The sequence below is a fragment of the Ochotona princeps genome, chromosome 3 (genome assembly GCF_030435755.1).
Source record: "Ochotona princeps isolate mOchPri1 chromosome 3, mOchPri1.hap1, whole genome shotgun sequence".
NCBI lineage: Eukaryota > Metazoa > Chordata > Mammalia > Lagomorpha > Ochotonidae > Ochotona > Ochotona princeps.
In genome coordinates this window covers 41,379,847-41,403,331 of record NC_080834.1, presented here as the reverse complement: position 1 = coordinate 41,403,331, position 23,485 = coordinate 41,379,847, and the positions used below count along the sequence as shown (strand labels likewise).

Here is a 23,485-nt window from a genome sequence, read left to right as displayed (position 1 = left end):
AAGAATCCCTTTCACTTATTCTGTATTCTCTCATTATAAAGGTAACTATATAGGGTTGTTGATTTTTGCATAAGGCCCACAAGGTTTTAAATATTGTTGCCTGGCCCTTTATAGGAAAAGTTTCCAACCTTCATTTAGTTGGTACAAACCTCAGTCAGTGAGAGTCAGGGTGTTTTAGAAAGCAAGCTGAGTCTGTCACGCCACGTTGTGCCTTGCATTCATGAGACATATTTATTCTTTTGCAGGAGAAGCTTCTTTCCAGTAAGTATAGCTTCTTTGCATTCATTCCTTTCCCCTTTTCCAATGGTTTTCCTGTTATCTAACTAAAGTCAACAACTGCAAAGTTATTTATGTAGGTTTAATCCTTTGGGAAGTTATTAAAGTTCATCAAGATAGGTATCGTGCCTAATGCCTCATGCATGCTTGTAAATTGTCATTGACTAGTTAAAAAAAGACAGTCACTTATTTGGCTTTGTAGACCAGGGGTGGGGAACCTGCCTGCAAAATCATTGATCTGACCCTGCCAAGGTAACAGCAGGAGGGACTTGGAACCCAATGGCAGGCCAGTTTTTAAGTTGGTAACTTTATATGACCCACAAATGCTTTTGTAAATATTCAGATGTGCTTTAGCACAAACATGGTTTCCTACTCACGTTGCAGGCATTTTCATGACTACTATAAAAAAATATATTTAGTGCATTTTGCTGATTAAAAATTTCAAGTCAAGTTATTTTTTACGTTTAACTGTATAGTGCTTTTGTGCCTGATGTTGTTTCTGAGACTGGCAAATACAGCAGGTCAAAACAAACTGCACTACACCCTGTCTTATGGAGCTTTCATTTTAGTAGAGCCAAGCACAAAGTCCGCAGATGTACACTATACGACATACCGGACTGGGCCACGTATTAGGAGAGTAATGAAGCAAGTAAGAGAATAGAGTGTGCGTGGGCAGGAGTAGAGGCGACACTGAGAAAGACACAAGTAAGGCACGATGCCAGTCATGCACACAGCCACTGGAGGAGCGCACGGGCAGCGCAGCACACAGACGCAAGGTGCTCCATGCCAGGAGTGCCTGCAGTGTCCGAGGGACCCAGGAGAACTGTGTGGCTGGAACAGTGAGGGACGTGCAAGAAGGGAGATGAGTGTGGAAAAGTAGCAGGGGTCATGTTGTGTGTTGTCCATTCTAGGTCATCATGAGGGTTTTGGCTTTGGCTCTGAGTAAGATGAAAAGTCGCTAGAGGGCTTGGAAGTAATGAGTAGTATCACTTTAAAAAATATGTTTATATATGTTTATTATTTTTATTGGGAAAGCAGATTTACAAGAGGAGACAGAAGGATCTTCCATCTGCTGGATCATTCCACAGATGGCTGCAATGGTTTGAGCTGAGCAAGGAGCCAGGAGCTTCTTCCGCATCTCCACACATGGGTGCAGGGTCCCACTGGTGGGCTATCCTGCACTGCTTTCCCAGGCTACAAGAAGAGAGCTGGATGAGAAGCAAAGTACCTAGGACCCGAACTGGCACTCATATAAGATCCTGGCGTTTTGCAAGGGGCAGGTTAGCCAACTGAGCCATCCTCAGCATTGTCACCCTAATTCTTCAAAACTCAGAATAGTCAGTGCTAAGCTGTCAGGTGACAACAGGTTGGTATAGGCAGACCAATTAGGAAATTTATACACAAATATTTGTATATATAACACATACATACAAATATGTATATATGTTTCAAGATTTTATTTATTTGAAAGGGAGAGTTACAGAGCTAGAGGGAGAACCACAGAGAGGGAGATTTCCTGTCTACTGGTTCACTTCCCAAATGGTTGTAATGGCTGGAGCTGGGCTTGTCCAAAACCAGGAGCCAGAAACTACTTCGAGGTTTCCCACAAGGGTCCAGGGGCCCAAGCACTCGGCCATCCCCTGCTGCATGCCAGGCACATTAGCAGGGAGCTGGGTTGGAAGTGGAGCAGCCAGGACATGAATTGGTTGGTGCCCATGCAAGATGCCAACATATAGGTGGAGGCCTTACCCACTTCCCACAGTGCTGACTTCATCACTAAATATATTCATCTGGAGGCAGTGAACTTTTCTAACTGGAATTAAGAAATGTTAAGAGTAATTGGGGTATGAGATCACCAAAACCCTAGTTGATGTGAATTGGATTTCTGGCTGTTTTGTGTGTATGTACATAGCAGACCCAAAGTTAAGCGCACGAGCATTCCCTTGTATGCCCAGCTGCCATGGCTTGACATTTGGTTGTCCTGGCTCAACCCTGGTCTCTCAGTGTCCTTCCCCCACCCCTCTTCCTAAAACACTTTTTTATCTGTGTGAAAGTCAGAGAGAGACAGGGATCTCCAGTCTGCTGGTTAAGTCCCCAGATGGCTGTAAGAGCTAGTGCTGGGCCAGGTTCTTACAAGTTACCCATGTAGGACTGTGCAAGGGTCTCTCTTGGAATTTTGTGTGTAACGTGTGGGAAATTCAGTTAGGATTGTTGATTTTTGCTATCTCGCTTGAATAAATATTCATTGTCCTGCTGAGACAACATATGAATGTAGCATTAACTGAAAGATTTGTGCTTTACACTTGGAAGCAATAATAAATATTGCCTTCTTATTCCCCATACAGGAAGAGTAGTTCATCTAAAGCCACTACAATGAGTGAAAATGTGAGTATTTTTAAAAGTGTATCTGTAGGGCCCGGTGGTGTGGCCTGGCGGCTGAGGTCCTCGCCTTGAACGCCCCGGGATCCCATATGGGCGCCGGTTCTAATCCCAGCAGCTCCACTTCCCATCCAGCTCCCTGCTTGTGGCCTGGGAAAGCAGTTGAGGACGGCCCAATGCATTGGGACCCTGCACCCGTGTGGGAGACCCGGAGGAAGTTCCAGGTTCCCGGCTTTGGATCGGCGCGCATCGGCCGTTGCGGCTCACTTGGGGAGTGAATCATCGGATGGAGGATCTTCCTCTCTGTCTCTCCTCCTCTGTGTATATCTGGCTGTAATAAAATGAATAAATCTTTAAAAAAAAAAAAAAAACTCAGAACACACCACCCCAAAATATGTCTCTTCCACATAAAAAAAAAAAAAATTAAAAAAGAAAGTGTATCTGTAGAGTGGATGTGTTTAGTAATGGAGCAGGGAAAATGAAATAATTTTAAGAATGCTGTGAATTTTCATTTTCATTATGCTTTATAACACTGGCATTTCGAGGTGCCCTGTCTGGGATGGCATGATAAGTTGCCCAGCATGGAAGGTAGTTTCAGAAAGTGATCTTCATCCTGTCATTGTTTTTCTCACGGGTCTACCTGATTTTGTCACCAGGTCTGGCAGTATTGATTGTCTGCTACATGACAGAGTCACAGGGCAACCGCAGCTGAGCTGGAAACCCGCCACGTGACCAGCCTCTAGTTCAGGATTTTGCTTACTCAAAGCCCTTGGCAAGCGGAGGGATATGAATTCTCTGCTAATGCTGTAAAGAACCTGTTAATAATACTTGAAAAAAGGCAGGAATTATCCAATTCTGATTATTTTGGCAACATGAGTTTGACATTTTTTACTGTCACATTGATAGAGAGTACAGCAGTAAATATCATCATTGTTCAGATTTCTGTTTTTTTTTTTTTTGGATGGCTAGGCAACCTTCATTTTTGTTTTGTCCAGGGATATGAGACAAAGAGCTGCAAGTATTTTTAGAGGTCTACACATGAGAAATAGAGCCTGCATTGCCAGAATTCCTTAGTACTTCATGGCAGGACTTCTCAGATTCTCTTTTCAGAAAGATTGGAGTAGGGCGTGGACATCAGTATTTTATGTAATTCTACCAGATGCTCGTGTTTAGTAACCACTGCTGTTGCATAGTTGTTTTTTTTTTTTTTTTTGGACGAAAATTTCATCTTAAAACAATTATCTACTGCAAATCTGTCACAGAAGCCATCCTATCTTGTGATTTTGCTATTTAATTAAAGACAAGCAATATATAACTCCAAAGTTACTCTTACAATCTGTGCAAAGTACTCCATGGCAGTGGCATCAAACAACTGCATCCCATCAACCATAGGAGGCATTCCGCTTCTAAAACAAATGGCTTTGACTCGTGTACTCAGTTGCCTTCCTAGCTAAGGACTGGACCCTCCTTGAGTTTCACTTTGCATGACGGTACCATTTACACTTCTGGTCATATAACTCCTTGTTTTGTGGGGACTATCTTATAGGATGCTTACCAACAGCCTTGGCCCTGCCCCCGTATGAAATAGCACATCCCTAACCAATTTCTCTTAATCTCACTTCCAGTGGTAATTTTTTTTTTAACTTTCAGCAACGTTTCAGAGCATCTTGTCTTCTAGTATATTACACTAGAAAATAGCTTAATGTATTTTGCAAAGATTCTTGTTTGTACTTGTTACTTAAAATTTGTTTGTATGTCTCTGAATATGGATTAGTACATTATCCTTAAACTTTTTTTTTCTTTCTTTTCCTAGGATTTCAAGCACACAAAATCTTTTGTAATTTAAAGGAATTCCAGTGTTGACTTCATTAAAACCACAGTTGTTGCACAAGTTATTAAACTATTATAAAACTGTTTGGGCTTACATTTGCAAAAGGGTACTCGAGGAAATGGTATTAGTATTCCGTTGTAATTTGTATGACCATGGATTCACCTGAAACTGTTCCTTCCAACAAATAGTTCTGTCAGCATCTAACCCAGAGGCTGGCTCCTGGTGTCCGATTCGAGGGGAAGGGTCTTGCTGCTTCGGCAGCACAGATGCTCAAACTGGAGGAAAAGGGTCAGAGCACTTTGCAGTATTCTGAGGTTTGTGAAACGTTAACAGATATCCTAACTTCTAGAGAAAGTTATTCAAATCACGCTGCTTGTGAAGCTAATCCAGAGACCAGGAAAAGGTCGTGCATGCGAGTGTGGGAAATACTCTGACAGGTGCAGAAGGAACCTGTTCCCATTCCTACCAGAATCCTCTTTTCTCTCTTACTATAATCCTTATTCTGCTGCTGGCTCATCATGAATTCCTCCACAGGAGGGAGGCTGGGGCGTTACATCTCACAGAGAAGGATTTATACTTTGTGTTTACTTCCACTTCTAAGAACCAAAAGCATCATCAAGACCTAATGGCCAGCGCTCGCAGGTGTGCACGGAATTCACTAGGCGTGTGTCATTTGCGAGGCTCACGGCCTTCACGTCAGAAGCCATCCAGGGAGCAGCACCGTCCCCTGCACTCCCAGTGACGTCGAAGCATCCTGCTTCTGGAGAGCATGTGGAGCGTCTTCGGGCCAGGCTGAGCTCGGCTGCTGCCAGTCCTGTGAGGGGAAGATGGAGACGCCCAGGACAGGAGTCGACTGACAGCTCATCAGGGTGGGACTGCTCTTTGCCCCTCCGTGCGTGCGGTGCCCTACCTGAGGCACAGGACACTGGAGAAACTGGCTGGAATAAGAAATGGGTGTAATCCTTTAGCTTCTCAACTGATGAACCAAAAAGGCCCCCACAGCTGCTGGCACACCTTGAAAATTCTGATGATTTATTTAATATTAAGAGCAAAACGCTTGATTGTCATAGCTTACTATGATTATTCAGTTCAGACTAGGAAAAAAATAGGGCAAAAAGCATGTTGTATTCTGGAAGATCTGGATATAAAGGTTATTGCTACCTTTGACAGTTTTGAGCATGGTTAAGTTGCTTCCAAAGGAGTCCGCTTTCTTCTACCCCATGGGCACAGCAAAACCCAGGAGTCACTGAGCAGATGGATTAAGCACTCAGTCACTGCCTACCGTGCCTAGCCACCAGCCAGTGGAAGATGGCTGCTGTCGCACTGCTTCCCTTGTTTGGGACACTGGATGCTGTCACTAGACGCTCTTCCTGGAGCCTGGGCTTTTGCACCATGACTTTGTGCCAAAAGTCAAATCACCACTTGAGTCAGAGGTCAGCAAACAGTCTGTAAAGGGCCACACAGTGGATGTTTTCAGTCACACACCTCCTGTTGCAGTCAGTGGACTCTGCCACTGCAGTGCAAAACCAGCCAGCGAGTAAACAAACGAGATGTTCCAATAAAACGTAGTCAAGTTTGAGCCCATAAGCATAATTCCCTGATTTTTCTGTAAGCTTTCATAAAATGTTGCTTAGGCCCCGATGAAATGTTTGGCTTTGGTTTGAGGAATGCTCTCTTCAGGCTTTGCCAAAGGGCCATGGGAGTGATGACTCTCAGACTGCCTCCTGAGCGCACCTATCATCACACAGGAGCAACTGCTTCAGCTTAAATGATACACTTCCACATTGCAGGGGGAAATTAAGTAGTGCCTTAGCTTCACTAATAGATTCAGAGCTGCTTTCGAAAGCTAGAGTATTCATTTTATGAAAGGTGTCAAAACATCTTACACATTCTTAAAATATTGTATATGGCTAAGTAAATTCATATAAACAGTGCTTTCTCCCACACAAAGGGCATGGTATTCAGCACTAATTTTCCAATTAGTAATAGTTTATCTGTAGGTCACTGGTGTCTAAGTGTTTCCATGTGCTTCTGGGGGACTGGAACACCAACAATTGGTAAAATGTCATTGCAAATGTTAATAGTATTTTGATTTTATTTTCTTTCAGTGAAATTTTGTATAAAGATTAAAGCTCTAGAGTCTTTGTTTTCATATTGTTCCTGTTGTACTAGAATTAATTTATTTTTAGTTGAGGGTTTAGCTTAACTAAATCTGGAATGACTTTTTCAATACAGCTTTGCTAAGAACTTCCTTCATCTCACAGGTGGCATTGTTTGATTAAAATCTACAATAAAAACAGCTGATCTTGCAAAACTTTTTTAGCTCCATTTAACAGTGCAGGGGACGAGTCATCCACCTATTGTTGTTCATTAAAACCCAGGAAACTACACCCTCTTACCCTCTGTAGCTACAGGGCTAGCTCTTCAGCTGCTTCAGATTACAATCTCAACATTGTTTGGGTATCTGCCAATTTCTTAGATGCACAAAAACACGTTCTGAAAATACAAGGCAAAGAGCACTGAATAGTATATGTCAGAGATGGGAGGGATGAGGCTGAGGGTGTGTGAAATCTCATCTCGGTGATGACATCAGGTGGGCAATGCAACTGACAGTTGAGAAAACAACCAAATTAGTGTCCTGTCAAGTTCATAGAGCTGGTAAGTGTCCTGTCAAGTTCATAGAGCTGATAAACAAAAAATAAGTCCCTAAACAACCAAATTAGTGACTTGCCAAGTTCATAGAGCTGATAAATGAAAAACAGATCCCTCTGGATCTAGGACATTTCACAAGCCATGCTATTTCTGTACACCCCAGCTCCTTCCTTTGCAATGTTTGGGTTCTGTTCTCACATTTCCCCTCATCCTCTAGTCTCTAAACCATCCAACCCTCCCAACTCACCTGTGATACCATCTTCCCTTTCCTCTAGCTAGCTTCAATGCCATCTCATTCTTTCCCCTCAGCAGATACACAAATCACATTTGTTTTGATTTGATTTTATTTGAAAGGCACAGAGTGAGCTTTCATTCCCTGGTTCACTTCCCAAATCCCTGCAGTAGCCAGGGCTAGACCTCCATGTGGGTCACCCATGTGCGTGGCAGGGACCCAAGTGCTTCAGCCATCATTTGAAGAATGTGCATTAGCTGCAAGTTGGATCAGAAGAGGGGAGGCAAGACTGGAACCATATACTCCAGGGGTGCAAGCATCCCCAAACACCACTACTTTCTCTACTCCTATGCTTAAGCCACTCTGTTCATTCACTGACTCCATCTCGCTCACTAACCTTTCAATTTCAGGCCTTTGTTATGTCACCTTGTGTTTGGTTTTTTTTGGGACACCCATGTCCCCTATCAGTGTGGTTCGAGTCCCAGTTTTATTGATTCCATAGTCATGCTGAAGTATACTGTGGGAGACAGCAGGTATTGGCTCAAGCTCTTGGGTCCCTGCCACCCAGGTGGGAAACATGGATTGGTTTTCAGCTCTTGGCTTCAGTCTGGCCCAATCCTGGCTATTGCAACCATGTAGGGAATGAGCCCCAGATGGAAGCTCTCTGTCTTTCATCTTTCAATTAAATGAATAAGTACCTTCTCATTCCTCCAGCTGGAACCTTTTCGTCTTTGAATTTACATAATATTTGTTGGCACTTGTTGCAAGATGTATTGGTTTTATTAATGCTGAGAACAATGCAAATGTTTAATACTTCTAGCAATGTGTAAATACATTGAGAAAAGAACCATGTTTTATATAAAGTATTTTATATTACCTAGCATTTGATTATCTAATAAATGTAGAGTGTACTCTTAAAAACCAAAATAAGGGGATGGCAAGGTAGAGTGAGTTAAGCATCCACCTACAATGCTGCTATAACATGGGCAAACCCTGGCTGCTCTCCTCTGAACCAGCTTTCTGCTACTGCATGCACTTGGGAAAGGAGCAGATAAAGTTCCAGGTTCTTGGCTAAGCTCAGGCCCAGACCTGGCCATTAGAGCTTTTTGGGGAGTGAAGAGCACTGTAACTCTGCCTTTGAACAAATATTTTTAAAAAATTTTTTTGAAAGATTTATTTATTTTCATTACAAAGTCAGATATACAGAGAGGAGGAGAGACAGAGAGGAAGATCTTCCACCTACTGATTCACTCCCCAAGTGAGCCGCAACGGCTGGTGCTGCACCGATCCAAAGCCGGGAACCTGGAACCTCTTCCAGGTCTCCCACACGGGTGCAGGGTCCCAAGGCTTTGGGCCGTCCTCGACTGCTTTCCCAGGCCACAAGCAGGGAGCTGGATGGGAAGTGGAGCTGCCGCGACTAGAACCGGCACCCATATGGGATCCCAGGGCGTTCAAGGTGAGGACTTTAGCTGCTAGGCCACGCTGCCGGACCCTCAACAAATTTTTTAACCCTCCAAAAAAATTTGTGAAAGAATAAACTTAAAGAACACTTACTGACAAAATTTCTCTAATGCTTTGGTTAAAATATGGTTTAAACGACCTATTTATTTAAAAGGCAGCATTACATAGAGAGGAAGAGGCAGAGTGAATCTTCCATTTTCACTGTGAAGTGGTAAGATGCCCTGAAATAATCACCTCAGCCACTGCTACCCTTTACCCTCCCACACAGTACATATTAGCTGAATAGTGTATGGATGGAATAGGGAAAAGGAGAAATAAAAGGAGAGAATGTAGGAATTGTCAAAATTATGTGACAGAGAAGTTATGAGTGGAATAGTCTCCAACTTCCCCCCAAATGGGGAAAAACAACAATGAAACACCTGAAAGCACCTGCCAGAGGACAAGCAGCTTTGTGAGAAGGGCAAGAATTGGAAAAAGTATCCAGGAGAGGAGGAACAATGAAAGCATTTTCCCATAATTTCTAAGGCCAAAGATGTATGAGGTCCCTACTGCTGAAAGTATTTGGCCTTCCTCTTGGTGTCTCACCTAGAAGGAACATCTGGACGACAAGACTGAGGACAGTCTGGGAGAATCGGAGTGGGCCTTCCCTTTAGGCACCTCCAATTTGGAAGACCTAGACCCCAGGCTCCCCCCAAAAATCACACATGTACCTTACCAGACAATCTGGCTTGGGATGACCAGAGAAACAGCGATAACTAAACCAAACCAAAAAAAAAAAAAAAAAACAAAAAACAAACAAACAAAAAAAAAACCCACCAGATGAAGTGAAACTTCCCTAGCACTAAAGTCCTCTATTATTTTTAAAGGTAGCACAACATTAGTAATAAACATATTCCTTTGTAGTTCTTTCCAAATCTCATATAGCAATCAGACTAGATTAAGGCTCACCCAGAACATCTCATTTTAACTTTGTCACTTTTAAATTCCTCACTCTCAAATAGTTATATTCCCAACCATGTGTGTGTTTGTGTGGGAGGGTGTTTCAACATATGGAATTTAGTCCATACTCCAATCAGGTGGGGGAAAAGCATTTTAAAGGCCAAGCCCAGAAGCAGGCTGAGAACATCTGTCATAAACTTGGTCCTGCTGTGTCAGTGATGCGGGAGGAATTCACTGCAAGGGGAAGGTTCAGCTGGAACGTGGCAGGGCAGGGCTGCCCTCACCTGACCGCAGCTTCACAGGTGGAAACACACAGCCCTTTCATCAGGAGCACAGGCGTGGGTGCTTCTTGCAGTTAGTCACAGACAGAATCCTTTCATAATGGAGATTGATACAGAGATGAGTCATGCCATGCTAATCCTCTACCCTGTGGGGGCTGGCACACCTATGGGTTCCGGTTCCTGTCCTAACTGCTTCACTTCCAATCCAGCCCCCTGCCTGTGGGAAAGCAGTCGAGGATGGCCCAAGGCCTTGGGACCCTGCACCCACGTGGGAGACCCAGAAGAAGCTCCTGGCTCTTGGCTTCTGTTCAGCTCAGCTCTCCTTGTTGCAGCTATCTGGGGAGTGAATCAGCAGAGGGAAGACCTTCTTTATCTCTTCTCTCTATAAATCTGCCCTTCAAATAAAACTTTGTAAATCTCAAAAAAAAAAAAAAAAAAAAAAAAAAGTCAAACGTGAGATCTGGAAGGTAAAATTCAACTACCCTCAGAGAGAAGCAAGTGGAACTGTTTCACAGGATAGAGAAAGGCTCTGCAATGATCTCAACTACCTTTAACCAGGTATTCCTTAGCCGCTTTACCTCAGTTCTAGCCTGTATAAATTCTCTTTCAGGTGAGCTCAGTCTCTTCAGGAAGGCATGGTTTTCATTTTAAAGAAAATTAAGAATCTTATTAAGACTCATGTTAGTATGTTAGAAATAATGCCAGATACAAGAGGGTATGGTTGTTTTTCTTTTGAAAAACAGTTTCCTGGGGTTGACACCATGGCATAGTGAGCTCAGCCTCTGCCGGTGGTGCCAGCATCCCTCATAAGTGAGGATTCAAGTTCTGGCTGCTGCACTTCAATCCAGCTACTTGCTAGGTGTCTGGGAAAGTAGCAGATGGTGGTCCAAGTGTTGGGTCCCTGTACTCATGGGGGAGACCCAGAAGCAGCTCTCAGCTTTGGACTGCTCCAACTCTGACCCAGCAGATGAAAGTTCTGTCTCCAAGACCCCAAATTTGCCTTTCAAACGAATCTTAGAAAATAAAAAATGCTAAAGCAAAGAATTTGATATAGTCAAGCATACAATCAACATCACTAAATAATCTGGAAACAAACATGTGATCATTGCCAAACGTATGTTTATTGTGAAACCTCTCCTTAATTGTATAAGTAATACACAACAGATTACCAGATTAACTTTCCATTATTTCTTCAGGACTGGGGTTTCTCAATTACTTCAAATTTGGGATCTAAGGGGAGAGAAAGAAGGGTCAAGCTTAGCCATCCTGAGGAGCCGTAGCATACTTAGAAGCTTCCTGATTCAACACACCAATCTTCTGATACTTTTTTAGTGAATACCGTTTTAGACATATATACCAGTCTTACTGTAGCTAAGCTTTTATTTAATACTTTTTATAATCCTAGTTCTATGTTATCTGACTAAAAAATAAATTATTTAGATGCAGCTACTACATGAGGAAGGCATTACAGTTCTCAAAGGTTGTAAGAGGCAACAGTAAAAGGCCCTCAGTATGCCCCCAGCACTTTTCCTACACCTTCTAAATGTGGCCTTCCCAGGCACAGGTGACAATCCTAATAAGGTTGCATGTAACTGTCAATCCTCTAAACCATCCAGGTGCAGGGAGACAATCCTCAACTCCAGATAATCTGCCCAGAGAATGAACCCATGCTTAAAGAGACTTACCTTCAAATTTAAAGGTAGGGAATGTATTCATGTCTGCTTTACCAAACATTTGCTTCAACTTAAACAGTTCCTTCTCCAGATCTTGCTGGTACTCTGGGCCTGCGTCAACAGGTGCTCCTGATGCCCTGTTACATAAATGAGCACATGAAAATGAGCGATACTCATTAGTTTGCAAAATCGAAATTCTCACTCCAATTTCAAGACCCTATAAAAACATACATGTAGTAAAAACACTCTTCCGGAGAAAAATGGGTGTCCATGTGCATTTTAATTCAGACTTTAACATGAAGTTCCACATAACTTTTCAGACAATCCATTTAAGGTTACTGAGGCGCAAGTCCAGGTTACATTACAGTATTATGAACTCTGGGCTCAGTAACTGCTTCTGCTCCAATATGAGCCCTACCAGTCAACAATCGCAGAAACCGAGACGAAGCACAAGCCACTTCATTTTACAGGTGGAAAAGCAAACACACTATCAATTTTAGTAGTTGTGCTGCCGAAGCGAGCACAACGAACACACTATCAAATGAGAGTGTTGAGGAAATCTGCCATCACCAAGTGGCTTCTAAAAGATCTTGGTGGAGGGCCTGGCATGGTAGCCTAATGGCTAAAGTCCTGGCCGGGATCCCATGTGGCAAATTGTGTTTTGGGAAGATAAATATAGCATCAAGTACCAGCACTGTGGAAATAAATTTCACTAATTACTGCCAATAAATGTTACAAGCTTAAAAATTTATGTTAAAATCCTTTCAAAGGGATTTTCCACGCGCCTACGATCACGGAAGAGAATTTCCAGAAAAACATTTCAAATTTAAGAATTTGTTCATGGACAAGACGTCAAGGAGGCTGAGCACGGAGTTCGCAGGACACCTGTGGAGGGAAGGTGAAGCCGCGTGGAAGAGGACAATCCTAAAAATGCCTGAGGCTGAGACCTGCACACCAAGAAGAGGGGAAAGCAGTCCAACCTACGGACAGGGCAGATTTGGAGCCAACACAAAGGGAGACTGAGCAGGTGGACTCCCATGCAAGTCTTCCCAAGAGGGAGCGTGCAGCTAGAAGCCACAGGAGTAAAGCATGGTTCCTAACCCCTGTGAGGATGGGCAAAGGACAGCCATGGGCTGCCCACTGTCCCCCGATTGCCCAGCCTCACCACTGGGGAGCGAACCAGCTGAGGGAAGGACCCGGGAAGTAAAAGCAGAGTCCACCCCAGCTCCAGGAGGTCTGTGCCCTAAGCCCCCTGAGACAGCAGGGCCACTACAGAGAGGAATTTAGGGGAACTGAGACTGGATCTGGATCAGCTAGCTGGGCCCTAGGGAGCACGGCAGAAGTAAAGGCCAAGCAGGAATGCCAAGGCAGACACTAGGCCCCTGTGTTCACTAGGCGGCTGGGGGGTCAGCCTCGCCTGTACACAGCAAGCCGCTCTGGCAGGCAGTCGGAGCAGCGGAGAGGTTCAGTGCTGGACGCCAGAGAGGCAGGGTGCAGCAAAGCCGCTGACCTAGCTGTGGTTTTGCTGCACCCACCACTGGTTACAACTGGGACAAGGCCAAGGGAAACACAAATAACCTGCAGGGCAGCTCTGTGGCTCCACAGCCACTCTGGCGTCTGCCTCTACGCGGGTCCCAATGCCCACAGCACCAGGAGACCAATGGCACCACAGCATGCCCAGCACCTCAGTGGGAGTCCCTATCACACGGCAGGGATTTCTGCCACTGGAAGAGAAATCTGCCTTGAAGGCCACAGAACTACCTCAAATTACTCAACCAGAAGCGATCCTCACCTTGACACATCATCATGAAGTTCCCTTTGGTTGAACATAAAGAAAAGATATTCAAACAGGCACACAAAAAGCAGCAGATAACCTACAGGGACGCACCAATTAGACTCACTGCTGACTTTCAGAGGAGACCAATGGCAAAGAGAATTAATATCCAGGATTTACACAGAGCTTCAGAAACACAATGACAGCAAAACAAACAACCCTGTGAAGAAATGGGCGAAGGAAATGAGCATTTTTTCAAAACAATGAATTTAAATAGCTCAGAGACATATGAAAAAAAAAAATGCTCAGGCAGGCTCCCTAGCAATAAAAGAAATACAAGTAAAAACCACAGTGAGATTCCACTTCAATCCAGTGAGAATAGCCTACACACAGAAATGTACTAACACCTGCTGGTGGGGATGTGGGATCCTACTACAGTGCTGGTAGAGTGCCGGCTAGCGCAGCCACTATGGAAGTCAGTACGGAGGGTGCCAAGACAGCCGAAAATCCATCTACCATGTGACCCAGCAATCCCGCTCCCAGGAATGCATCCACACGAAGTGAAAGCCACAGAGGCAAAAAGGACCTGCAGCACTCTCTGCTCACAGGACAATCCACACAGTTGTGGAAACACGGCTGCAATGGAGACAGGAAGCAGTGCAGCATGCATCGCTTCTCCTGAGCGACGGGAGAATCCCCAAGGAAGCTGTTAGAACACACTGTGACAACCAGCTACCAGATTCTCTACCACTGCGTGTAAATTACACGATGCAGGAACTTTAGCAACGCAAACCACAGGGCAAAACCCTCAAAGGCCTTTAGCTAGGCTCAAGTTTTTTCTTTCCAATGAATTTCCCCAACAGTGTGTCTCATCACCTAGCTTATTTTACCTTGTTTTGTATCACGTTTTCCCTATCAGATTTCAGAATACTGTGATATTCACAATCTGATTTAAGCATATTGTGAAAGTGCAGTGTGGTCTATCATGGTTAGTATTTCAGTACTTTAATACAGCAGACTTCACTCTGTAAATCTACCTTTCAAAACAAATAAATGCTTAAAAAAAATAAAAACAGAACCAACATAAAAACTGTGTGGTTCTGTAGTCATGTTTGTCCTGGACCGACTTTATGGCACTGGGGGGTGCCGTGTTGTCTTTTTCCCCCTTCGGTATTCCCAGAGATAGGTTACTATGAACTAGCTTTTTTTTTTCCATTTTTTTCTTATATTTTTGACAATCTTTACATAGTTAATTAGGGTAAAAAGGTTCAAGGGCTATAGGAAAGTGGGTAAGACTATTACTATGAACTAGCTTTAAGGAAAATATGCTAATTATTCATTACCTCAACCACCATGTCACAGAAAGGGCACTAAGTTGAGAACTGCAATATTCCTATCAGGCATATATTCTTACCTAACGTAGTTTTATAATCTTACGTTAATCAATACCTAAGCAACTTACTCATCTGAAATAGAGCTGCTAAATGACTTCTAGGAATGAGCTGATTTGGTTTATGGTGAAGATCATTTAAAATGACAACAGATTTACTGAGATTCTTCCCTGAAATCCTTTTACAATAAATTGTGAGAATGCATGTTAGGGATCAGATAGTGTAACCGCACTATATATGTCAGGGGTGAGCACCACTTACTGTCGCTTGGATTTGTATTCTCTGATCTTGTCCACGAAGAGTTTCTGCACAGGATCAAGTTCCTTATTAAATGCCACTGCCGTGACCCCGATGTTCCTCCGCAGCTGCACTGCCACGGCGGAGCGGATGACGGAGGACAACCGGAAGAGCTTCTGAAGCATCATGGCGCCTGTGTGTGACTGAAAACAAGCACCTGAACGTCAACACGCACATGCACACAACTGTAAACCACCTCCAAGTACACCTCACAGTGAAACCTAGCTCCACCACCCCACACGGCTGCATCATGCTACTTTAGTTCAGACCTCGTCAGTTCCGTTTCTCCATTCTCCACTGCTTTTTGCTTCGTAACTGAGAGGGCCTGCGACCCAGAAGTAGCTGGGACTGATAACTCGGGACCGAGGCTTCACTAAGGTTTGAACAGAAAGCAACCATAAAATCTTTTTCTCATTATATTTTTGACAATCTTTACATGTGTAATTAGGGTAAAAAGGTCCCAGGGCTACAGGAAAGTGGGTAGGACTATTATTTCCATAGTTTCCTTCATGTATATCAGGTAAAGTGGGATATGAAGGTGGAAGCCCCAGCCAGTCTCTCACCCACCCCAAGTCCCGGATGTGGGGCATGCTCCAAGATACTTGCTCAAATGGTTTTGATAGTTCAACAGTTATGAATTGCTGCCAATCTCGCCATTCCAAGCACAGTGAGGTCGTTGAAGAATCCACTGATTGACATATTCCATCTTAGAGTCTCCTTTTGCCCTGTTTTTCACTGCCAACATATAGCTGAGGTGGCTGATTGACTTGTTCTGTCCTCTGTCTTTTCATGCTTAGGGTTCTGAGTCCGGCAATTCGCTTGGGGAGATCTCCAAAGAGACTTTGAGGTGTTCCCAGACCAGATTCTTGTATGTACTAGCAAGTTCATTGCCCCGATCAACTGGTGGTTGCAATTGCTGGGTTGGTTCTGTTTTCAGCCCTGTCTTCCACTAGATGGGTGTTGCAGTCCAGCCTGATTCTGCCCAGCACACAATCGACCCTCACATAAACCAGTGGGAGCTGCAGCCTGGTCGGAGCAACCCACAATAACCCCCACCAGGCCTGCCCCCTGCCCTGGTTCCTGTGCTTGCCAGTATGCGTAGCACACCAGTCCAGTCTGTCCCACATCCCATTCGGCTCTCATACATGTCAATGGGCATTGTAAGCCTAGTTCCATCTAACCAGTTCCACCATCCAGCCCTCACGGATGTTGTTGGGTGCCTTTCTGTCTAGCCACCCCAGCCCCTGTCCTGGTTTTCATGCCCTCCAGTGGTAATGGTAACCCAAGAGGGAGGAACCCACTATTTCCCTTCTAGGCCACTCCCAATCCTGGATTATGCACTTCCAGGTGGTTCTGTGGTTTAACTTGACAGAATTAGCCCCCCGTGCCAGCTTCTGCCAGATGATGCTGCGGCTAAGCTCAAGCAAACCCTCACCCACTCTAATTTTGTTTGCACCGGTAGGAACAATCAGCCCAGCCTGGCTTTTCCCTGATCTAGTCCACATGAGGCCCACAGGTGTTGTAGCCCTGCCTGGTCTTGTCTAACCCCATCCCAACTCTCCCTCTCCAGTGGGAGTGGCTGTCCAGCAGGGGAACCCCCCAAATACCCCTGCTGGCTCTGCCTCTTCCCTTCCTGGTTCTCATGTGTGCTGGTTGGGCACTGTGGTCACATCTGGCACAGGCAACCTCACCTTGGCATTCCGTATTGTGCCCTGGTTTTTGTCACGGCTGAACCTGGCTCGATCCACACGCTGTTCTGGTGCTCAGATTTGAGAGTGGGTGATGTGAACTGGTTCGGCCTGGTCTGCCCCCAAACCATGCCAAATGTATGCCAGTGGGAAACTTTCCATGGCCTGATCTGGGCTGTTTCCCTATCATGCTTCTTGTGCTTACCTGCAGGGACTGTGTCCTGCCAGAGGAGTTGCCCATGCTCCTCCATCAAAATCTCTCCCAATGCCAGATTTTGCGCATACCAGTGGGTCCATGAGCCAGTCCTACTCAGTTCACCTCCTGTCCTAGCAGGAACAGTGGCTTTTCCTAACTGGCCTTCAACCCAATCTGGTTCTTACTGTTGGATGTTTCAGCCCAACCACGCAAACATAAAATCTTAAGTCCCTTAAGAACTTAGTCCTGAACCCAACGGAATGAGAGGTTGGCTGTCATAATACCACCAACGCCAGAAGGAAAAAATAAAAATGACGGCTCCCAAATTAACGTTAAAGGCTGAAACCACGGAATGGCTGCCCCAACCAGGGACGATGGCCTGGAAGAAAACATTCTTGCCGGACCCCAAATCTGTATTTTCAACAGTCCTCATGCTCTCATAGGTCCTACAAACTCATCCAAAAAAACAAACAAATAAACAAACAAAAAAAACCAAACCAGTCTCATATAAAAACCTGTTCCTTCACCTTTCTTCCCCTTTTCACTGACTGAGCGCAGATGGTTCACTGTCACACAGAGGACACACAAAGATGTAAAACATTGTTTGTGATCAATTCTCTGCTGGTGTACTATCGGTTGCTCCTAGGACCTGTGACAGGGATTTGGGGTTGAAGACTCAGGAGAGGACGGGTAGGGTAGAGATGGACGCCCAGGGGTGGCATGGGGCCTGGATGTATTCCTAATAGTAATGACCACGGCTGCCTGGTCCACACTCCTGATGTCAATGCAAACACCTGAAGCAGGACTTGTACCTGACCGCTGCCAGCTTTCTTCTCAGGATGGGTCCTTCCCACACGCACAGCAAGGGATGTTATACCCATAGTGGGGGCCTTGCACTGCTGACCTTAGGGGTGATGCACCCTGGGGAGACTCAGGACGGCTGATTTGGGGTTCTGCGCCCAGGGAGACCCAGCAGTTGAATTGCGGGTGCTAATGCCAGGGGCAGCCTGCAAGACTCACACTGGGGGTGCTATACTCCAGCGAGACCCAGCATAGCTGACCTTGGGGTGTTGCATGTCAGGGGGGCCCCAGCACAGCTGACCTTGGGGTGTCGCACCCCGGAGGGACTTGGGATGGCTGACCTGGGGTGCCGCACACCAGGGAGTACCCAGCCAGCATAGCTGACCTCGGAGTGACACAAGCTGGGGGGACCCAGCACAGTTGACCTTGGGGTGTCGCATACCAAGGAGTACCCAGCACGGCTGACCTCGGGGTGACACGAGCCAGGGGGCTCCAGCACGGCTGACCTTGGGGTGTCGCCCCTGGAGAGACTCGGGATGGCTGACCTGGGGTGTCGCATACCAGGGAGTACCCAGCACGGCTGACCTTGGGGTGACACGAGCTAGAGGGCCCCAACACGGCTGACCTCGGGGTGACATGAGCTATGGCTCCAGCACGGGTGACCTCGGGGTGACACGAGCTAGGAGGCTCCAGCACGGCTGACCTCGGGGTGACACGAGCTAGGGGGCCCCAGCACGGCTGACCTCGGGGTGACACGGGCTAGGGGGCCCCAACACAGCTGACCTTGGGGTGACATGAGCTAGGGGGCTCCAGCACAGCTGACCTCGGGGTGACACGAGCTGGGGGCCCCAGCACGGCTGACCTTGCACACCGCGCCCCGCGGCCTCCCGCACTGTCCCCGTAACCCCGGGGGACCGCTCCCATTTACTGGGTCTACGGCCAGCCTCTGCAAGCAGCCCCGCCGAGGTGGGCCGTGACCCCGGGCCAGGCCTCGCTGGTGCCCAGGGACCCAGGGCCACTCCGGCCTCCCAGTAAGGCAGAGGTGATGGCAGCCGAGGCCGAGTGAAGAAACCCAAACCCGCAGTCCCCAGGGGCCGGGCGGCCCCGCGCGCCCTCCCAGTCACCTTGCACGATGTCCCGAGCTGCCCAAGCCACCGCGGCCGCCACCGCTCCACTTCCGGCCCTGGCTCCGCCCCCTCCCCACGCCTCCCCGCCATCGCAGTGCATTATGGGTCGCCGTTCCAGTCGGTCGGCGCTCACCGGACAGGAAGCGTCTTGGAGACGAACTGCGACCGGACGGCTCTAGGTGAGACAGAAGCCGACGAGGAGGAGGAAGTGGAGGGTAAGTGCTTCCGGGTCCTCAGACGAAGAGTCCGCCATCTTCCCTTCGCCTAATTTGACCTGTTGTCTTTTTTTTCCACGGCTGGAAACGGGGCGCTGTACGCATGCGCACTGGGCCGGGCCTGTCCCGAGTTGGAGCTCCCGGCCCTAGTTTAGCGTCCTGTTCTTGAGGGGTGGTTCTGGTGTGTTGTGACTGTTGCAGGGCGAGCCGGGGCGCAGTGCCTCGGGGGGCCTCCGCGGCCGCCGGCGCTCGCTGCCCGCACCCCGCTGGGAGTTGTAGTCCGGGGTGCGGGGTTTGGGGGCGGGGGGGAGGCTCCTCAGCGCCGACTCGGCGGCCAGCGGCCTCGCACCCGGAGCAGCGCCGCACGTGGAGCCCGCGCCTCCGCCGTCCTCGCCGGCTCGGGCCCATTGTGGAGCGGGTGAGTGCGCGGACGCGGGCCGGCCTCGCTCCCGGCCCCCCCGCCGCCGCCTCTGTGTTTTGTTTCCGCTGGTCCCCGGCTCCGCGACTCCCATTTCCGTTGGTGGAGGCTGGAGGGAACGGGGTGGGGAGCCGAGGGGCGGGAGAAGCCGAGCGGGGCGCTCCGGGGCGCGGGGTCCCGGGCCGGCCGGGCTCCTCCGTCCTCGCGGCCGGGGCTCGGCGAGGGACCCGTTCACCTCCTCCCTACGTCCTCTCATGCGTGCACGCTAACCGTGTTAGTCATACTACCTGGTTGGTCCGTTTCAACACGAGTAAAGGGGAGTCAGAAATTAGGAAAAGCCAGTTAACCTTACCAACTTTTTTTTAAAAAAAGTGTTTTGTGTCCTACGAGATAGGTTCTGTGATCATGTTTGGATTCAGGGCGTCTAGTGTGGTTCGGGTAAGTCCGGAGCGCACAGTGCCTCCTGGTGCGTGGCGAGGCCAAGAGTAGTAATTTAGCATTGTAGTTCACTTTACAGGTAGACTACGCCCGGCTGACTGGGAGAGCCAAAGTTTGCAAGAGTTGCCTCGAGCCGGGTAGCATGGGGCAGGCAGAACATTCTTGGGTCGTGTGTTATCTGACATTTCAGAATAGATTGGTCCACTTCTCAGCAACTGCTTTCAAGGAGCGTGTCTTACGCCTGGTTTGAACCGGGCGTGCCACGCTGGTTTGTTTGTGGCTCCCTCTGGTCACCGGATAGACTGAAGTCTATGTGTAATTTGAGTTTATGGTCGTGAAGCAGCTAAGTAAGCCCATAAGTTGAAAGCAGGTCATGCGAGCGTGGGGAGGCCGAGGGAAGCCCTGGGAGGATGGAACCGTGCAGTGAGCATCTGTGTAACCTTACCTGGGCTGGCCGGGGTAGGTCGTCGTTATCCTCCCACCGTATTGGCACCTTCCTTTACATGCCCACATGCTCGTGTACACACATAGGTTTGCTTTCTTAATTTTGGAAAAAAAGATTGTGTTAAAAGTGTAAGCTTGGGAAACTGAGTAGCTGACCGGGTTCCTCACCCAGACTGCACTTCCATTATTCTGCATTAGCAAATGGGGTCAGAAGCTCTGTAAACTGACAGCGGTTCCAGTGAGGAAGGACCGCCTCAAGTTTGGTCCAGAAAGGGCATCTGAAAGGACACCAGCCTTAGGCCTGGCTGCACTGGCTTCCCATGGGGACATCAAGTTCTGCACTTCCCATCCAGCTCCCTGCTTGTGGCCTGGGAGACCCGGAAGAAGTTCCTGGCTTTGGATCAGGGTTGGAAAATGTTTTCTACTTCAGGGAGAGGAAGGACAGTAGACTTTGCCAAAATTGCTAAATTGTGGGACTGCTGCAGTGGCATAGCAACCTAATCCTCCACCTGTGGTGCCAGCATGTATATGCCACCCATGTATATGGGTGCTGGTTTGTTTCCCTGTAGCTCCATTACTGATTCAGCTCCCTGCTAATAGATCGGGAAAGCAGTAGAAGATTGCCCAAGGCCTTGGGGCCGGTTTACCCACATGGGAGATCTAAAGAATTTCCTGGTTCCTGACTTTGGACTGGCTCAACTCTGGCGATAGCAGCCATTTGGGAAGTGAGCCACTGGTTGGAAGATTCTCCCTCTTTTTATTATTTTTTTTTTATTTTTGTTTTTGTTATTTAACATTCTCCCTGTTTCTCGCTCTAGTTCTTTCAGATAAAATAAGTGAATCTTAAAAAAAAATCTGGGATTCAGGGTGTTCATATTCATTTTGTGTGACAGTACAAGGGAACTTCTGTTGTTTTAAATATTCATTTGTTTGTTTGAAAGGCAGAGTGAGAGATTTGCCATCCGCTGGTTCTCTGCCCACATGACTGTAGCTGCTCAAGGCTGGTGCTCCTTCCAGATCCCCCCTGGGGAGGCAGGGCTCCAAGCCTTAGGGTCTTTTGCCATTGCTTTTCCAGGCACATTAGCAGGGAGCTAGGTGGATGTGGAACAGCTGGGACTCAAACCCGTGCTGGTATGTGTTGCCAGGGCATCCTAGGTTGTGGCTTAGTCCGTGCAGCACAACCACTGGCCCCTCCGATGGCCTAATTATGCAGGTGAAGTCTGTGTAGATGGGCAGTTGGTTCCAGCCAACTTACAGTCATCAACCTATGATTTGGACAGCTTTCTAAACCCCTCCATTGCTTTTCTACGGGAAATTTAGAACAGAAGCAGAATGATCAGCAGTTCAGAGACTGGGACATGTGGCTTGCTTTTGGTTTCTTCTAAATCTGGGGGTTACTTTTTTCCCATGTATTTACCACCTTCTAGACACTTTGATCTGTCACTCCTGAGGAGAATCACAATGTAAAGATCCTTTTAACAGCTCTGTGTCGTAGCTTGTAATCAGGGGATGCTGGTATGCCTGCTGCTAAGCCACTGGAATGTTTCTCAGCTTCCTCATTCCCTATGCTTTTCTGCTTGTTCTGCTTTAGTTACTTAGTTTGTGCAGATGTTATTTCCTTGTTTCTAACTGGTAACCAACATTTGATGTGATAGGAGCTTTCTTGAGTACTTTCTTTTTTTTTTTTAATTTATTTATTTTTATTACAAAGTCAGATATACTGAGAGGAGGAGAGATAGAGAGGAAGTGGAGCTGCCGGGATTAGAACTAGCTGCCATATGGGATCAAGGCAAGGACCTTAGCCACTAGGCCACGCTGCCGAGCCCTCTTGAGTACTTTCTACGGGGACTGTGCTTGGCTCCAACTGCCACTACTGAATGTGTATCAGTTAGAGACTTTGGAATACTTACCCCGTGGATGAGATTACCAGACCACATGTGTAACTGTGTTCGATTTAAAGAGAGCTGCTAGAATTTTGCCCAGACTGCCTAAGACCAGCTATACCCCTGAGCAAAAGCGTGCGAGTTTCTTGTCGCCATGTCTCTGCTGACCTGCCATCCTTGAGCCGGCTTCTAACCTTTGCCTGTCTTCTCACCCTGTACCAAGAGCTGGGTTCCCTTTGTGTGGGTTTCCTTTTCTGGATTTTGCATTTTGGGGGGATTTTCAGCTTCTAAGAGGTTGTCACCTGTCCCATCACTTTTAGGTGTTGGAAACATCTTGTCCTGTCCTAATTTTATGAACTTATGTTCAAGTTTTGAAGTTTATGGATGAAATTTTTATTTTTCTCTACGTTTTATACTTTGGGAGTTATAAAAATAATTTTCTTTAATTAGGCCATGTTAATTCCACTATTTTCTTGTACTTGTAGCATTACCTTGCACTATGCATTATCCCATGGAGTTCGTTTTTGCATAGTGTGAGATAGTCTTGTGCAGCAGGTATTCCTGGAATGCCCACTGTAGACGACGCACTGTTCAGAGCATCTGGGAAGAAATAACCTGGCCTTGTGAAACTCATCGTGTCCCATGTATAGATGCTGAGTTACTATGTATTTTGCTCAGGGTAAATTATATATATACATGTATATGCACACGTACATATGTATGTATGCATATATATACACATACATACGTACACGTTATACACACTTATTTATTATTGGTTTGTTTATTTTGAAAATCAGAGTTACAGGTTACAGAGGAAGCTTCTGTCTGCTGGTTCACTCCCCAGATGGCCCCGGTAGCCAGGACTGGGCCGGCCGAGCCTGAGGCATCATCTGCATCTTTAACGTGGACAGCAGGGATCCAAACATATGTCCCGTCTTCTGCTTTTCCCAGACCATTCACAGAGCTGCATTCGAAGGGACTTCTGGGATGCTTACTAGCTCCTACATGGACTGCGGGCATTGCAGGTGTGGCAGATCCACAGTATAACACGAGTTAAGGAAATAGGCCTTATTGGGCAAAGGGAAA

General features: G+C 46.8%; 3 protein-coding genes across 6 annotated transcripts in view; 2 read left to right on the top strand and 1 right to left on the bottom strand.

The window, feature by feature from the left end:
* The window catches only part of JAM2 (junctional adhesion molecule 2), a 69,673-nt gene extending 65,063 nt beyond the window's left edge, over nucleotides 1-4,610 (top strand). The window contains exons 8-10 of the mRNA XM_058661738.1: nucleotides 246-261; nucleotides 2,622-2,661; nucleotides 4,469-4,610. Of these exons, the coding sequence (XP_058517721.1) occupies nucleotides 246-261; nucleotides 2,622-2,661; nucleotides 4,469-4,501 (89 nt within the window). The 3' untranslated portion in view covers nucleotides 4,502-4,610. The remainder of the gene's footprint in view (nucleotides 1-245; nucleotides 262-2,621; nucleotides 2,662-4,468) is intronic.
* A 6,543-nt stretch (nucleotides 4,611-11,153) lies between these two features.
* On the bottom strand, nucleotides 11,154-19,257 carry ATP5PF (ATP synthase peripheral stalk subunit F6). 3 transcript variants are annotated; one of them, XM_058661736.1, is made up of 4 exons: nucleotides 19,132-19,257; nucleotides 15,151-15,329; nucleotides 11,737-11,861; nucleotides 11,154-11,281 (listed from the first exon to the last, which is right to left on the bottom strand). In XM_058661736.1, exons 2-4 carry the CDS (start codon nucleotides 15,312-15,314, stop codon nucleotides 11,244-11,246), a joined length of 327 nt encoding a protein of 108 aa, XP_058517719.1. In that variant the 5' UTR covers nucleotides 15,315-15,329; nucleotides 19,132-19,257; the 3' UTR covers nucleotides 11,154-11,243. The 3 variants fall into 3 exon arrangements, with proteins under 3 accessions (XP_058517719.1, XP_058517718.1, XP_058517720.1); XM_058661735.1 differs by lacking the exon at nucleotides 19,132-19,257 and adding an exon at nucleotides 18,996-19,125; XM_058661737.1 differs by lacking the exon at nucleotides 19,132-19,257 and adding an exon at nucleotides 18,800-18,962.
* The window catches only part of GABPA (GA binding protein transcription factor subunit alpha), a 39,701-nt gene continuing 35,289 nt past the window's right edge, over nucleotides 19,074-23,485 (top strand). The window contains exon 1 of one of the 2 annotated variants that reach the window (XM_058661733.1): nucleotides 19,074-19,213. The gene's annotated coding sequence lies outside the window, so the exon portion shown is untranslated. Of the gene's footprint in view, nucleotides 19,214-19,321; nucleotides 19,632-23,485 lie in introns of those variants that run through there. The other variant, XM_058661732.1, reaches the window with a different exon arrangement.

Coding starts and splice junctions, on each gene's coding strand:
- ATP5PF (XM_058661735.1), bottom strand. CDS start 19,088: ATGGCGGGGAGGCGTGGGGAGGGGGCGGAGCCAGGGCCGGAAGTGGAG. Junction 15,330..18,995: donor AGCTCGGGACATCGTGCAAG/GTGACTGGGAGG, acceptor GCTTGTTTTCAG/TCACACACAGGCGCCATGAT. Junction 11,282..11,736: donor CCCTACCTTTAAATTTGAAG/GTAAGTCTCTTT, acceptor CTCTCCCCTTAG/ATCCCAAATTTGAAGTAATT.